The sequence below is a fragment of the Malurus melanocephalus genome, unplaced genomic scaffold (genome assembly GCF_030028575.1).
Source record: "Malurus melanocephalus ecotype Western Australia unplaced genomic scaffold, MMel_1.1 scaffold_469, whole genome shotgun sequence".
NCBI classification, from domain to species: Eukaryota; Metazoa; Chordata; class Aves; order Passeriformes; family Maluridae; genus Malurus; species Malurus melanocephalus.
The window spans coordinates 1-17,500 of record NW_026623701.1 but is presented as its reverse complement, the minus strand read 5'-3'; the positions used below and the strand labels follow the sequence as shown (position 1 = coordinate 17,500).

The window sequence follows — 17,500 nt, the reverse complement described above, 5'->3', positions numbered from 1 at the left end:
TCTATAAAGTTTCCTGGAACTACAGAAGTATGAAGTACTTGTATCTGAGCTGCAGAAAACCTCCAAAATGCTTAAGGTTCATCTGTCACCTTTCCTAACAGAGTTGATGAAAAAAATGCTCTACAGTTCTGTTCCAGGGGAAATCAGGTGATTGTGTATCTAACATTGATATACTTTTCGTGTCTCTTCTCCCAACCCCATCCCCAGTCCCTGAAAACCAGCTCCTAATGCTGATTTAACACACACACTGCCCCAGTGCCTACAGAAACCCTGTGGTGTGCATCTTAACCCTGCCTGCTTTAGCTGTGCTGAAGGATGCAGAAGAAACTCCTCTCCCAGACCTGGCTCTTTTAAAAACCTCGCATTATGGCTGGAACTTTTGTTGGATTTGTTGCACTTTCTACTGTAAGGTTATGCCAGTTTGTCATCCTGCCAGTCCTGTTTTCTGTCTCAGTCAACTGGGATAAACACTTAACCCTCCTTTTTCTTTCCCCATYACCACACCCCTTGCCTGYAACTGGTATAGATTACATCAGAAATTCCTCGCTGAGCCAGCTCTGCTAATAATTTTTGCTCTAAATCACGGAAAAACCTGTGAAATGTAATCATGTCCATACTTTTGTCCACTGCAAATACCCGGAAGATGAAATTAAATCTTACAAAGAGCAATCCATCTCTTACTCAATCACTCCAGGACAAACTGAAGTGCCAGAGCAATGGTTTTACTGTGTTTGTGTGAACTCATGTTACAGGCTGAGGCCACAGGCTGGGAATCTGCGATCTGCCAGTCCAGATGGGATTAGAAATCACTGTCACGTATGAAACGTCTGGCTCTCAATGAAATTATCTTTGAGGGGTCGCTTTATAAAGACACTTTCAACAGAAGTAGGAGAGGAGTAGAAAAGGGGCTGTATGTAACTGTACAGCTGAGATCAAATTCAATTAGAGCTGAGAATTTGCAGTGTTTTCAGTGAACTCTTTCCCTCAGTGAGCACCACGCTGGTTATTCAGCCTCTCCAGCATCAGTTTATTGACTTTTGTGGCCTGATCGCTCCTTGGGACATATTTTTAAAAGCAGAAGGTGGCACACAGCCGTGCTGGTGCCACTATATGCCCTGCAGCCACGTTTGTGAAGGAATTGTGAGCAGTGAGTGACGCAGGGTGACTGCAGGGCTGGCAGCACCTTGTCCCCATGTGCTCACACAGCAGAGCAGCAGCAGTGCTTTATCTCCCCTCAGCACGGCCTCTGCTCTCCAAAAACCACTCACTTCAGCCTCACCATGCAKTTTTACCTAATTGGCAGAGAGAAGTAGTTAAATGTAACAGAAACCAGGGCTTCCAAAGGAAGATAACATTTCTGAAGCCACGATTTCTATTACTTTTTATTACCTTACCTATGGTTTATATGACAAGGGGTCACAGAACAGATGCTAAACTGGGTGGCTGAGTAAATGAAGTCAACTTCTGCAGAGAGAAGCAGAAGGAAGTTAGAAGACATGAGTGAATTCACTTTAGTAGTAGCCAAATGAAGTTTTGAGTCACTGCTGACTCAAGTAAAATTCCAATTTAAWACACCTCTAAAACATAACCTCTTCTAGATAAGACAACAGTAATCCGCTAACCAAACACACTCAGAAGAGAAAGGGAAATTCTGAGTAAGAGTACAAATATGAATCATTATTCTGATAATGTTTTTGTTATTATTTTTGCAGATGAATCTGAAAGCTCTTAGGACTCAATTAAGTTACCACAGCCAATAAAGACAAAAAGCAAAAGCAAGGCAGATACTTTCTGCCTAGACACCGTGGTGATGGGCACATTAGAAATGAGGTAGATTAGATAGATGAACTAGACAGACACATCTAACTGTCCTCCAGTGCACTCATTTGTTTGACAGCCTGGAAAATGCCAACATTCCTGAGATTAAATGAAAATAGAAAATTGCATTTTCACTGTAAAGTATACACAGAACTTTCCTATGTCAGATTCTCTTTCTTAAAATAAAGCAGGGCCCAAGCACGTCCTCCCAGAGTGACCCAAAGCACAATAAGACAAATGACACAGTAAGCAACTGAGAGCCCTTGGCTTGCTACCCCTGTAGCCAGGTTTTAGTGGAGTGATAATGACCTGCACACACTTTGAGACATTCATTTTATCCCGAGCTCAACAGCACCAAATATCCTAAACTGCCCATCCTGCATTGCTGTCTTGGTATCATAATTCTTTTATCCATGACTTCCAGCTGCTTYGCCTTTATGGGCTGGTCAAACAATTCTGYAGTGCCTTTTCCCCCYACTTTATTCTTCAAGAAAGCAAAARTAAGGMTMTTGGATGTAGAAAATACAGAAGAACACTGACAGGAGTGCTGTCCCCAGTGGATCCTGGCCCAGGTTTKTCTCYGAGTGGTTTTGCCTCAGCTCCCAGAGCAGCACACGCACACAGTGACACACAACTCACTCTTGTGTCCACATTCCATCWTTTTTCCCAGCTCCAGGACGTGTTCTCCAGCCCAGAGCAGCCTGGAATCCCCGAGCAGGCTCCTGCTCCTGCCCAGCCCAGCTCTGACATCCCGGAGCTGCCGGGGAGAACAGAATCCAGCTCCTTGTGACAGTTTTCCCCACACAACATCACAATCAGCCAAACACATTTGTAATCTACTGCAGCTGGTGTTTCTATAATTGATAGAGATATAAAAGCCCTTTTTGCTAAAGTTGTACTTTTGTATTTTTTTTTTTTCTTGGGGGAGTTGTGAGAAAGCAGCTACAAAAAGCAAGCTTTAAATCTCAGATAATGTAGCTCCCTTTAGAATCCCAAGCTTAAAGCAAGTAGTTACGAGTTTTAGCAATGCAAAAAAAGGGAGCTAAAAACAAACATTTATTTTACTTGACGTAGCAAAACAGTGGATTAAAAAGTTAAATCAATGCACCGTCTGAATGGTTCCTGCTGTAGCTGCAATTTCAAATGAAATAAGGATGTTATAAAAACTCGCCCATATTAGGCACATTTGGAAATGTCTCCTTGTAACTGTTCTTTAAGTGTTCTGTCTATGAGCACTAACAGGTCACTGCACAGGAAATGCAAAAATATGTTACATTTTAATCAGGGCATATAAAACACTGTCTAGAATGTTACATTGCCCTTGGGAATCTGTAGCAAGTAGGGGAACTTTTACAAAGTCCAGGTCACTCTCCCCATTACATCACTGCTGAAAAAAAAAAATATTATTAGGTTACATTACAGAGATGTCATGTATTAGAACTTTCCCAGTTGCAGGATGATGGCTAAGAGATGCTTATTTCCTTGGAGGAACTCATGATCACTCCCTTGCTCCCCTGCTCATACTTTGTATATTGGAAATAGTGCATTTTAACTGAATCAAAATGTTTCCAAACAATTATAAAGAGGGAAGACAAATGCAGAAATGAGAACTGTTTGTATCCTCACTGCAAATTTCAGCACTTTTACCCCAGCACACACATATGCACACACAAATTGAAACTCTGCCTGGCTGTACCTCATAGGTGATAAAAAATGAAAGAAAGGATTTCAGCAGACATGTTTGGGAATGATTAAGGTAAAATGCCCCTAATCCAAACAAGTGGAAGCCCAGATGTTGATGGCATCATAACATTCCTCTGCCTTCCCACAAAGCTTTCCCCAAATGATTTACATTTGTTTAACCCAAATCACAAGTTTGTAAAATCTTTAATAAGTTCACCGAAACAGCAAAAGAGTAATGCAGGGATGACTGTTTTCTAGATTAACATTCTTGGGATTTTAGTTGTTTAATATATAAATGCTGCAGGTGACACAAAACAGCACAACAACCTGAAGGCAACCTGCTCTGCTGAGCCTGGTTCAAGTTTTGTTGCTGACTTTCAGATAGAAAGATCAGATTTACGGGGAAAATCTCCCATGGGCAAGCAAATGAAATGAAATAAAATAAAATAAAYCCYGTGCTCCAAGTAAAACCCAAGTGAGAGCCCCGGGAGCCTGGAGCAGGTACCCACACAGCGACCCAGGGACCAGCCCTCCACCATGGGCATGYTGTGGCAAGCGAGGAGCTCTCAGACCAACAGGCCCTTTTTATCTGAACAGATATCTGTGGTTGAAACTCCTGGCAGGATTCTTTGTCTTGTCTCSGAGCTGCTTTTGTGCCACAGCTGCTTCACTGCCCAGAGCGCCCACGCTCTGCTCACCCAACCCACCCTGGCCATGACAGCCTGGCTTCACCACCCCACACACTGACACCGCCCGAATATACCAAAAAATACACCAAAAATACCAAATACACACAACATGTCATTGTCACACATTCATTGTGGGGTCACCAAACTCTGTATGCGTTGCCTGATCTCTTCCAGTCTCCCGTTGACTCTGCCCATCCAAGAGCAGCCCTGTGGCATCCAAGGGATGCCTCGTTGGCATCATCTWCTCCCAACCCCCAGCCAGGTATCAGTTTTCCTCCTTTCCACTGGCTTTTGCACCTTCCCACCGTCCCTATGGATAGGATCTCATCTCCACCATTCAGCTGACACAGGGAGCTCCGCTCTGGTGGATTTTAAGGGGATTTTTAAACTTTTTCCCCACAGAAGAAGGTGCCGCCTCACGGTGCTGGGCCTCGCAAGCCATGGCGGCCCCTCAGGCCCGGCGGGATCTGCTCCCCAGGTGGGCTGGAGGGATTTCCTGCACAAATCCATCCCCTGTGAGAAATGTGGATGTGTKCAGGCTCTGGAAAAGCCAGTTTGGAGTCACACACATGGAGCCACCCCGGCTCTGATCCGTCAGTTGCCGGACGCGCTCCCAGCACGAGCTCACGCTCAACATGGCACCCTACATCAACCAAACAACAGAGCGGAGCTCGCAAGTTTATCCCTGGTTTCTGTGCATATGTGATAATTTTATCCTCCATGCTCTTGCTTGTCCACGTTCTGCTCCCTAAATTTCCCTGCTGCCTCCCTCAGGGCTCCAGCTAAACACCCAACACAGACCTTTTCCTCATCCTCCTCCTGGCCCTGCAGCCATTGTCCTACTTAGACCCAGCTGAAACATTTTTTTTTTTAAGGGAATGCAATTGAAAAAGAGAAACCAAGAACAGAGCATGCGTGGTGGGGATGGCACGGTGGAGAATGCTGTGTCACCTTCTAAAAATTCTTTGGCAACAGCAACTTTTAGGCTTTATAAGTCAGACAAATTTGGGTGGATTTTCTCAGGSAAAGCAGAAGATATCTCTGAAAAATGTGCACGTCACTGCCAGAAAGCTCAGTGGTCCCACAGCTTTGAAATAAACCCTGATGAACGTCTTTTATTTTTTTGCCAAATAACTTCCTACCCTAAATTACAGGAAGAGCGTTTTAAGAAAGAAAACACAGATTTTAATAATGGAAATGGCTGCTTTGAGCAGCACAGAACTGGAAACATTAGAACCGGTAAAAAATCAAACTTCTCAACAGGAAACCCCAAACAATCTGGACTATAAGAACGGTTGAACCCATAATACAGAAATTATTGCTGCCGTGCCAGGGCTATCCAGTGCTCCCACATTTACACAACACTGCTCTCAAGGATCTTGTTGTTCTGTTCAAGATTTTCCCCTTTTTTCCCCTCATTTTGTTATGGCACATCTGAATTTTTACCACATCCAAGGGCAGCCAGGCAGGTGAAGGTGCTGAGCCCTGAGAACCAATCTTCACTACTTGTCCTGCCCCATCCCCTGCACGTTGCCTCTCCAGTGTGAATAATCCACAAGGGGAACGGGATCATCAGACAGAAAACAAAACAAAACAAAAAAAAAAATCTCTAATTCCAACCACAGAAAAGGCTGATGACTTGTGATGATRTATTTGAGCTGTTTTTTTCTCATGCACGGGTGAAACAATAACCAGGCAAAGCTAAAAATCCCAGGTCTGAGTCACTGATTCAGTCAGAGCAGCCCTTGGCCATAAATTTTAAGCACAGACTTAAAAATTGATAGAAACTCTTTTTTAATCATCAAGTATTCAGCTGCTCATTAGTGATRTATGTTTTAATGATGTGCCCTTAAATTTTGGTCTAGTTTTAAAAATACAGTTTCCTCAAATTCCATTCAAAATCCAAGCCCTGCAATCCTGTGCCAGTTCTTTTCCTGTTCTAAGGTCTGTTTGAAACACAAAATTTAAGTAGTTCGCACTGTCAGGTGATGTTTTGTGAGCTTTTGACAAGAGAAAATATTTAATACCTTAATTTTTTTTTTCCTGCTCTGAATATTAGTTGAATTGTCACAAATAATTAAACGCTTATGAGTAAGAGACATCTTCAGACATTTTGACAATACATATTAAGAGACACTTTAAGGCAAATCTGCACAGATCGGCTTTTATTTGTTATGCTAAACGATGATGCATCCTGATTGCATTTGTTCCTTATTTGTGTGTGCAACAGGAGACGTACTGTGAATGATCTGCAAGGAATAAAATGACAGTATTTGACAGGCTAGGAAATGTCTGGGCAAGGATACAGGAGAAGGAACCCTGAAAGGGCATTGTTTATGGAGGGGCAATGGGGAGAGACACTCCCTTCAATCTAAGGCAATGAAAGGCGCCAACAACTAAATTACAGTTAATAACAGTAAGAAATAAACATAAATTACGTATACAAGGCTCGAGCTCAAGGACTTTGGACCACTAAAAATATATATTATTATATCAATTATCAACGAGAGACAAATTCCCATCCCGGGAATTTGCATACGAACTCTAATAACCCACTATTCAGAAATAGAGGCAAGCATTAATTTCCACATGAAAAGGAGCCATGGGAGAGCTTCCCAAGCCCCCAGCTCCAGAGCAAGCCCTACCTGGTGATTCAGCACCTCTGTTTGAGAGGGGAGCAGGTGGTCTCCCAGGTAAGGCAGATCAGCCCTGTATTACCTAAGATTTATTCAGCTTTCCTGTCAATATAATGGCTGAAACGACCATTGCTGAAAGGTAATATGGAGTGAAAATAAACATAAAACAACCCTTAATGAATCCATAGGCTATTACCTGCACCGTATTTCTTCTATAGGCAATACATACATCTCCAGTGTAGAGAACAACACTGCCCTTGGTCGAGGCCCAATTCCAGTTTACACCAGACAGGGAACTGAGGAAGCTCCATGGGAATGTGGTGCTAAAGGCTTTTGAAAATTCAGGGCTGCCCATGTAAGGATTTATACCCTCAGCATTGGAAGCTGAGCCTCAAGCTCTATCGCCAGAGAATTCCAACCACCTCTGGCAGTCTGGGTGAGGAAAATGTGCATGGCCTGTTCAGCTGCAATTACACCAGGTTTTACATATTTCTCAGGGCAATGCTTTATAGACAGTCACATCCAGAAATGCAGAACAGCTTATGGGAAGAAAAGCAACCAGAACCAAATTCCCCAGTCCTGAAATTTACCCCTGGCCAAAAACTAGAAAGCAACAAACTTGATTATTCTGTCTAAAACTATTGCCCGGTAAAGCTCCCTTGGTTTGTTATCAGAATTAACAGAGGTCTGCTTTTGCAGACCATGAGCCCTCTCACTTCTGGGAGCTCCTGGCTGTGAGCAAAGGGCCTCTTCCTCCACCACAGGGAATTGCACAGGAGGGATGAAAACTGCGTTTCCCTCTTCCCCAGAATCCCAGCTGTGCTGCTCCCTCTTTTCCTCCAGCAAGACAAGGGGATGCCTTGAGCTTCCAGAACACACTTCCCTCCTGGAAGTGCTCCGGTGATAGAAACGTGACCCAGTACCTCGAGCAGGGAATTGGGAGCAAATGTTGTTTGACCTTGAGCACAYCAGGTAAAACCTCCCGGGTTCAATYCGCCTTTCTGTACAAYGGGGGGGAAATATTCCACMTCWCTGTGGTTATTCTGAGGAGTATCAGATAGAAATCCATGGAAGAAAGGTGCTAAGAGTGAAGAAATATTGCTCCACTTGCTAACAAAGGACACAAATACGAGCAGGATCCATGCAGCTAATCAAAAGCACTGGAAAGCTTTTAATTTTTTTAGCATTTAATGCTACAGATGATCAATATAACTACTTAGCTTCTTTCGCCTTTCATGTGTTAATTTAATGCTGCTTCTACCCTGCTTATATATGTTATGACATGGCCGAAAAACACGTAAAAAAAAAAAAATTTGGTCGACCAATATAGCAGCTGGCACAGGGTTATGTTTCTTCGATACAAAACATAAAATCATAAAAGACCCAGCTTTTTCTGTGAAGTCCACTCACCCTGCGGGAAGCAAATGAGTTCTTCCTATATGTACARAGAAAATTGCAGACCTTATAAATTGTGCTGCTGATTCGCTGCGCAATTCACACCAAAAAAATTATTTCTATATGGAAAATTCAGAGTAAAATCTTTCTATGAAAAATAAAAATAASTTCTGTCCAAGTGCAGGGTGAGTGGTAGAAATGAGGTTGTTGTCTGCACACACCAAACTGCACCAATGTGCAGATTTTCATTCTGATCTCCTCTAAGCAGGGAAAAAAAAAAAATCTGAGCTATCAAGGTATTCCAGAGRATTTAATTATTTTCATTAAAAACAAGAACTGAGTGCTGCTCCTTTTTTCAACAGAAATTCTGCACCGATYCCACATAAACAGACCCAATATCACTTCAGCAAAGTTGCTCTGGGAATATGTAACAGCCTTTTTTAAGTTATGAAAGCAATATTGAATGAGATTTACTACAATTTAAGATAAGTGGGTCTTAATTTTATATGAACAGAGAGACTTAAAAAGCAGGCAGGAAGAGTTCCAATTATATTGTGCTGGAATATTAGGCCCTGTGCAAAATTGCCCCTTTTCTGTTTTACATGCATAAAAACAAGCACAACAGGCTTTTCAATTAAATGAGTCTTTTGAGAGAGATGCAGGAAGAGCCAGCGAKCTCCTTAAAACTTTATTGCTTTTAGTCTTTGTCAGGTAGGGCCATGGGTTAAAAATGACCTCTTCTTTGCAGCACACGGTCCTTTCTGTGAGGTTTTYCTTCCTGTTTGACCCATCAATTTTAAAGGTTTCCCGAAACGGGAATGGAAGGCTTGATCCGGATTAGTTCTCCCCATATACTCAGGAGCTGTGCTTTTCCACAGCCATCCAGAGCTCAGGATGTTTCCCCGAGTCTCTTTAGCGTTGGGAGTAACTTTAATGAGCCTCAGTATCATTACAGGAAAGCAGTTTACAGAACACAGGGAGAAAAGACACRGAAAGGAATAAGATACAGCTCTAATAGATACAAGCCATGGAGATGAAAGAACGAAGTCAGCATCTCATTTGCATTAATACAATAAAAATACGGCATTAATGTTGCTAGTTGTAAATTTTTTTTCAATAAAGTTCAGCCTGATTATATCTGGGAAAAAGGTAGGCTGTGCATTCCTCGTAGCATTTATCCTTTAAAGAACAGTTACTGCCTATTAACTTTCTAGATTTAATTGCCACTAAAAACAATCTCCAGGAAACTTCAATTGAAAGTCACTCCTCAAGAACCRATGGTCTGAGCTCTCAGAACTGCTTTGTTTACGGCAAAACAAACSCAGAGCTCCAATTCACCCAGCTCCACTCCATCATTATGTTCAGTATTTTGTTTACTGATATTATGTGTGTGTACGTTTGTAATTATACACCCAGCCACACGCACCAGTTCATCACCAGCATCAGGCAAAAGCAATATCRCCAGCCTTGTTTATACAAAAAGCACGAAGCACAACCTCAAAAATCAGGAGACTCTGCCTGAAAATAATGGCAACTTAAAAACAGTCACTTGGAGAATCAAGGCATTTTTCTTCTGCCTAAGAACTTCTAGCCTGCGTGTTTTTAAGCTTCTCTCCAGAGCAAGGAGCTTGACATAAATTTCCTTTAAAAATGAATATTGGACACTTGCATARTCATCATCAGACTCCAGGAGCTGGAGGTTGAAAGAAAATAAACGCTAACAAAGGACTTTCAGGGGACATCACTCCTAACAGCACGGTTCTAACATTTGGGCAAAGATTGGTGCAATAATCAAAATCTGTTCTGAACACCCGAGCTTTCCAGGTGCATCTCTCTCCCAGACAGGCGTTTTTCTCTCCTCCTTGCAGGTATGGATGTGTGCACGCCTGAAAAGGAWCCATTTCCCAGACATTTAGGACTGTTTGTTCTATTTAACTGTGGAATTTTACCAATACTTGGGACCATCAGGCGCTGCACGTTATAAACTCAGTATATTTTTTACAATCAGATCCTGTCATTTTGAAGCTATTGTTGTGCCTTTCTTTCTCCTAGGGCAAAGGGGGAAAACATTTCTTTTAGGGAAACAAAGATTCTCTTCATTTTTCTAAATGAAACACTTAAATGCAACACTTAGATCAGAAGACCAGTTTTTCCACTTCTTTTTTTTTTTGCCTGAGAAACCTCACAAGGTAACGGATGAAAAGCCAGCAACAGTTAAAGAGGGATGTGTAAATCTAATGGGAAACACTGCGTTTCTGTGATGCTTTTCTCCTTGAAACCTTAAAAAATACTCGGTTTGCTGTCAAGGTAGTTCAGAATTGCAGAAGCCGTTGTTAYAACACGGTAAAAATTACTCTGCGCCAACAGCCTCAAGTGAGAAGCCACCTTAATGAGAAATTACTGCTTTTAGCCCCTAAAACCACATGGAACTTTTAGGTTTTGGATTTGCAACCCCGTTTTCATGCATTTTCTCTGTGATATTAACATCGCGCCTTAAAAAGGCTTCTTAAAGCCCATCTCATCTGCTGGTACCCAGAAAAAGTGTTCAGTAATTAACAGAGAGCATGRAAACGGGATTGAGGAGGGAAGTTGGCCGAGCAAGCAGAATATCTCAGTCACACAGACTTCAGGAAAGAATAGCTTGCAAGTGTTAGGAACAGAAGTTCCAACCAGAACTCTCCGTGGATTTAAGGCTTAATGGAAGAATCTGGTCCCTCTTCCKAGAACATATATATTTAATTTAGTAGCTGAACAGCCCAGTYTTACCCAGACAGTCCTTACACAAGSCAGTTACCCACTGAAGCAAAGTGCTGAGTAAGAGCTGCTGAACTGGGCCCACTCTCATGTAAATGATTGTAATTAAATAGGTAATGAAAAATCCCTGCTCTTGCATGAATGAAATGTAAGATTTCAGCTCAGAGTGTGACGTGTTTCCAGTTGGCTCCYGTATCAGATTCGGAGACAAATGAAAATGTCTCTGTGCTTGCATGAGCACGCTTTGGAGGTAAAACTTCACAAATATTCTCATTTTGCAGAGAAGAGGGCAAAACAAAGGCTTATTTTAGCAGCAAAGACTGTAGGACCCCCCTTTTTACGGCAGAATGCGGTGCACACATCTCAACCYGAGAGGCTTTAAACACAATTTGAATAATTTTACTTTGCCTTTGCTAGTAATACGTCATCCAGAGGAAGAACCAGGCCTTATTCTCCCCTCCACCAGCTGACATGATATTTTTTTTACATTTGAGCTCTTAAGATCTGCACAATAGCTTAACACAATAAGTGTTTAGCCTCTGGTTCCAACTGTAATTGATAGAGTACAGTTCCATTCCCTCTGCTGCTGCTAAGTTGGGATTTGCAGCCACAGCAACTGACAGCTTTTTTTTTTTCTCCGCGAGTCTGGAGTTGCTCTCTGGGAGTGATGTCCTCATCGGGATGGGAAGGGAAATGAMGGGAGAAAAGCTCACCCTGGCCCTGTGCTACTAAGGAACTCCAGGGACCTCTGCTAGGGGGAACAGTTCCTCGAGGTGGGTGCTACTAATGAGAGCAAAAATCAGGAGAAAGCTGCAGGAGGAAATTTCCAAAATCCTACCGATTTGGAGAAAATGGGCTTCTCAGTCAGCACCGAAGAGGGAGAGCATTTATACACTAGAATTTCTGACAATGAACATGTTTTTAAAAGTGCTCTAAAATTGTGTCATTTGCTGATGGAAATGTCTTTTGTTCCACAGGCACAGGGCTGAACTCTCTGAGCACCCCGCTCTTTAGACAGTGGGGATATACYGGGCTCGGATAAATCACAGCAAAACTGAAATAGGGAAACAGGCACTAAAATGAACGCGATTTCAAATTGTCCTGTTCGGGCCTGAGTTCTGACATGGGAAAAAAAATTCCCRAGCAGCTTTGGGCTTAGGAGCCGACTGCAGAATTCAACGCAGATGGCGACTAATTTTGGTGCCTCTTCAGTTGCAAAAGTACCTATTTTGGAATATATTTCATTAACCAGGATTTAAAGGCTCCTCTTGTTTGTGAACACCTTGGCTTTTTTGTCATCTGTCAGCACGGTGATGTGCACTGTAAGTGAAGGGTTCTGAGGCATGAACTGCTTAGGTGGTTTTGATGTGCAGTTGCTTTTCTGGAGGATGTTTAAGCAAAACAGTGCTGCCATTTCYACAGTTTCATCCAGCACTGCTTCCCTGGAATCTGCTGCTACTGCCCCTGTTGTAAAGGACACAAATAATCCTGGAACAGTGCTCCTGGTTACATTTACAGATATATCTGCCTTCTTTCACCACACAAACACAGAGAGAAATCCTTGCTGGTCATTTTCTCTGCTCTCTGCAGAAGCAGAATTTCACTTTCTGATTCTGGTTTAAATAACCTTTTCTGTTAAGGTGCAAGCTGCAGCTTTAAAGAACTCCCTGCTCACCATCTTCTCCTTGCTGCTCTATGAGGACTCTTCCAAAAACAACCCTGGGTTATTCTACAGCTCCARTAAACAGAATAAATGTGTCTGAGACCTGCTTCTGCTGTACTTTTCCCAGCTTTGGCTCTTAGATAGTCTGCTGGGGCTSAGAGAGAAAGGAAAGAAGAAATATAAAATTTCACCCGGAAAGGGCGTTAAGTCCAGATTCCTCTTTGCAGGCTTTAAAAAAGCAAACTACCAATTCATGATCGCAAAATAAAATATGCACATTTAAACAAGCTGCAGGGGAAAGGAGAGTTTAATCCAGTGAAATTGTGTTTGAAAGCTATTTCATACCCCTAGGAATAAAATCTGAATAGCAATTCTGCTGTGCTCCCACCCTTTTTTCCACCCTTCTGTTAATATATTACCATTTGTTATGGAATCACTACGAGACTTTTACCCCAGAGGTGGCTGCATTTTGCTGAAGGATGAAGTAGTTTGCGGGCCCGAGCCTCTCCTTGCTCCCAGGAGCAGCCAGAACTCAGTGCTGTGCATTTTTTGATTCGCACCTGAGCAGRGCAGAATCAGCCCCCGCTTTGTGAAGCCCTTTGTGATGCGTTTGGGCGAAAGCTCCAGCTCAAAGGGGCTGTTTATTGTAAACCCAGCGCTGATCCGAAACGCAGGCACTGATGGAAAGAGCTGCAACTCTCTGCCTCACTCAGGAGCTATCGACTTGGAAATGACGCTCTCAAAAAGCAAGGATGATTCAGAAAAGATTCGGCCCTGCAAAGATCAAAATGCGTTTGACATCGTTTGGGTGTTGATGTGAAATAAAGTGTCTCTAAAAGTGTAATCGGAGATCAGAAATCCCCATCATCGCGCATAAATAGTGCCCCATTTATCCAATTACTCTCCCTTGTTTCATTACAATGGGCTCTAATATATTTCTTAGGAATACAAGGCTTAAAATTAATAATAGAAAAGGACAAAATTGCCATGTATATTTCTCTGGATAGATTTTCATCTAACAGCAGGACTTCACTTCTGATTCACTCGCTGGTTCTCTCTAACCTTTACATTATTCATTAATCAAACTCGAAACCTGCTTTCAAAGTCAGTGCATGGCAGTAATTATTTACAGTTGTGCATAGTATTTAATTTTAAGCAATGACAAAAGCAGGCATGTCCAGAATCATAAGGCTTATCATTTTTCTTCCCTTGGAGGTGAACTATCTGAAGAAACTAAAAGTTGCAAACTTCTCTTCAATATCTCTGCTGCCATCAAGACAAAATGAAGTGCAACTGATACCTTTGAACTTGTACAACTAAAAATAAATAAAAGTGAAAATTAAGTAATATATAATGTATTAACTCCTTTAAATAAAAGGAATAAAGAGCTTTGCTATCAGCCTTGATGAGAGATTTATTTCTTACTGCACAGTCTGTCTCCTGTCACTTTGAGGTATTTTTCACCACACAAAACAGAACCTCAGTACTATCCCTGAAAATGAAAGTCAGTTTTAAGAACTATACACAACAGGCACGTCTGCTCTTTGAAACTCCCCCCTACCCCCCACAAACACACAAATACAACTTCAAAGCAGGAGAACTACTGCAAATGTATAAACCTACTTCAAATAGTTCTGCTGGCTGAAACTGGACTGCATTTGCAGTATTTTGCTCACCTGAAAYAACATTGATCTGAGGACAAATCTAATCAAAGAAATGCAGCACTGGAAAGCAATGCACGTTTTATWATGAGAATGAGAAAGGAGAGATCTAATTGTGGTCATGCGAGTTTCTCCCTTGTCATTAAGATCTTTAAAATGCTGTAYGATTCTGGATAAAAACATCCCTTACTGTATCTCAGCAGGGAAATCCCGGGAAACCACAGCACGAGCTTTGCTCGCAAAAATTTACTTACTGTAGCCTATGTTTCTAAAAAAGAACAGGGTGCCCCTTCCACGAAAAGATACTGCACACATTCCAAGTGAAAATTCTGCTTTGAAACCCAAATAAAATGAAGCCTCATATTCCTGACAGAGAGAAAAAAGGAGCAGCTCTAGCACTGTCACTGTGATGATCAGCATCCATGAAAAAACAGCTATTTATTTATCCTGCAAGTTGAAAACGTGAACGCCTTATTCAGATCAAACCTCTTGGTAAAGAAAATAATAACAGCGACTCATCAGAGTTCTCCTGAATGCGTATCTGTATTTATAAAAATATATATACATGCGTATTTCTAGTGGAACTTATTTATGGCATTAATCATAAATTTGGGTTCTTTGCCTGCCAGGAATCACACTGACGACCTGCATAGGTACATTCGCTGGGCACGTCCCAAAAGCGTCTGCCTGCAGCCCATTGTCCTAGACCCAAAGAAATCCAGCCAAATCTGTGAGTTGATAAAAGTTCTGCGTGTCCCAGTTTCTCCGGGATGACATTTCCCTCTGCGTGAATCCCAAGCACTACTTCACAAAGTTTATTCAAGTGTGCCACTAAACTTGCCCATACATTTTGTCCCACATATGCTGTGCTACAGCGAGGAAATATTCGGTAGGGCGAGGGAAAATTTTTAAAGTTAAGACGTCAAATATGAGTTTGCTTTAAGGAACTAATCCGAGGAAGGACACAAAGGGAAAAAAGAWGGGAAAAAAACCCGCCTACATTAAAAGCCAAACAAGATAATAATTGTGCATGTCTGGCTAAGAGAATCTAGAGGGCAAGCCTTACGTCATTGGCACTTGGGTTACCATGGTGAGTGATTTATTGATATATATCAAGAATGAATAGATCAAAGGCAGCAAGATGACAGGTGATCAATCAAATGTCAAATCAAAGCTGGCAATCAACTGGAAAGCTGATTTTTCAGTGGGTGGGTCTGGCAGAAGAAAAATGAACTTCCATATTGCGCTTCCCAGAAACAAAACCCCACCACACTATTAAAAAAAAATAAAAAGCAATTAAGCCGCCTGAAAGAGAACTCTTTGAAAAGATTTACTATACAGACCCACTCGTCTGTTTCTTTTTCTTGGCCCCCAAAAGAAAAAGAACACCCTACAACGACAAACAAAACATTTCCAAAGTTGCAAACTATTTTCCTCTGTTAAAAAAAAAATAAATTGCAAAACCACTTGGCATGTGCAAATATATAAACTCGGCTACAAAACAAAAGAAGGATTTGATTTGAAAATGCGGATTGTCTTCTAACAGTCAGAACGTTTCATTTTATTTCCTGTTGCAATTTTCACCACTGATGATCAAAGGCTGAACTTCCCCACCGGGTTCATCAGCAGAGAGAGTCCCTGTACTATTTCAGGCACACACAGCGCTCACACACACACACACCCGGCCAGAACTGCCACCAGAAATACGGCGAAATAAAAGATTAAACACCCCGACCCACTTCGCGAAACACGCGGATCCAAAGCAAAAGCCACCGGGAGGGAGGAAAATCAGACAAGGAATTTTAAAAAAAAAATAAAAAAATCTATCCTAAAAGCGAGAAGCAAAGGGAAGGCTGATTGCTTTCGGTTCGGGCAGGGGAAGGGGCAGGGGGAGAAGGGGAGCCGAGGGAACAAAGTTGGGGGGAAAAGTTTGGGCAGGGCAGCGGCAGCGRGGAGCGGCGGCAGCGGCTGCGAGCCCGTGGCGGCGGCGGAGGGGCGAGGGACAGCCCGTGGCAGAGTAAAATCTTGGCAATAAGGAATGAAACTGGCTCCATAGACTTACGAAGGGAAAGGGAGGGGGAGGGGGGATAAATAAATAAAGATCCAGCCCGGAAAAGCAAGGGTGACCCTAAATAATAATAAAGATGGGGGGTAGGAGTGGAAGGAGTGGAGAGACAGAGGCTGTGTAAGTGGATGGCTTCTCCTTACCTGCAGCCCGTTTGGGTGCTTGCTGTTTCCTCCTTGGCATCGCTCTACTTTCTCCAATCTCACTTCTGTCCCCAGATCCGAGAGCCCTGAGACGCTCCTGAGCCGTGTTCCTCTGCCTCTCAGCTGCTTCCCCAGCACCCCCCTCAAGCCTCCCCTGCCCCCCTCCTTTCCACTTCACTGATAGGAACCTGTTTGGTTTTTATTTTATTTTAGAGATCTAGGTTTCTTTCTTTCTCTCTCTCTCTCTCGCTTCTTTTTTTTTTTTTTTTTTTTTTTTTTTTTTTTTTTTTTTTTTTTTTTTTTTTTTTTTTTTTTTTTTTTTTAACTGTTGCAACACTTGCTTTGCTTTGATTCAAACATCCAAGCTCAGGAGCAAATGAAAGGCGCCCACAGTGCCAGAGAACGGCAATAAATAAATAACAAAATAGATATGTATATATATATTAAAAAGGCAGCTCTGTTAAGACTGTGGGGCTGGCTGCTTCCTCCCTTCCCTCTCCTGTCCTCCTCCTCCTCGCAGAGCTGTATGGCGGAGCGGTGCCCGGGTGTGCGCGGTGTGTGTGTGTGTGTGTGTGTGAGCGCTGCAGGTTCCGTGCTGTCAGATGCCAGGCAGTGAGTGATGTGGGAGAGGACAGGGAGGCTCGGGATGGCAGCGAACGCGCGATCCGCACTCACACGCGCGCACACGCACCGCGGGCACACGCACACACATACACACACACATACACACACACACACGCGCGCACACACACAGGCAGGGCGAGGCGATGCCAGCAAACATCGATCCACTGAGCAAACTGAACATTAACAAACTCCTCCTCCGCGACCCGATGACAGGAGGAAATTTACTCCGCGCAGCCGGGCGGCAGAGCCGTTCATTAAAGAGACAGGGCGCCGGCACCGCGCCCGCCGCCACCGCCACCGCCACCGCCACACTGCCACCGGGGGGACACCGCTCCGGGAGGGGGGACACTCCTGTGACAGACCGGACCC

The 17,500-nt window shown here is 42.9% G+C and overlaps 1 protein-coding gene across 2 annotated transcripts in view; it reads right to left on the bottom strand.

The window, feature by feature from the left end:
- TSHZ2 (teashirt zinc finger homeobox 2) overlaps positions 1–17,252 on the bottom strand; it is a 203,938-nt gene extending 186,686 nt beyond the window's left edge. For both annotated transcript variants that reach the window (XM_057380737.1, XM_057380736.1), the window contains exon 1: positions 16,508–17,252. In XM_057380737.1, the coding sequence (XP_057236720.1) occupies positions 16,508–16,547 (40 nt within the window). In that variant the 5' untranslated portion in view covers positions 16,548–17,252. The remainder of the gene's footprint in view (positions 1–16,507) is intronic.
- Between the last annotated feature and the right edge of the window lie 248 nt (positions 17,253–17,500).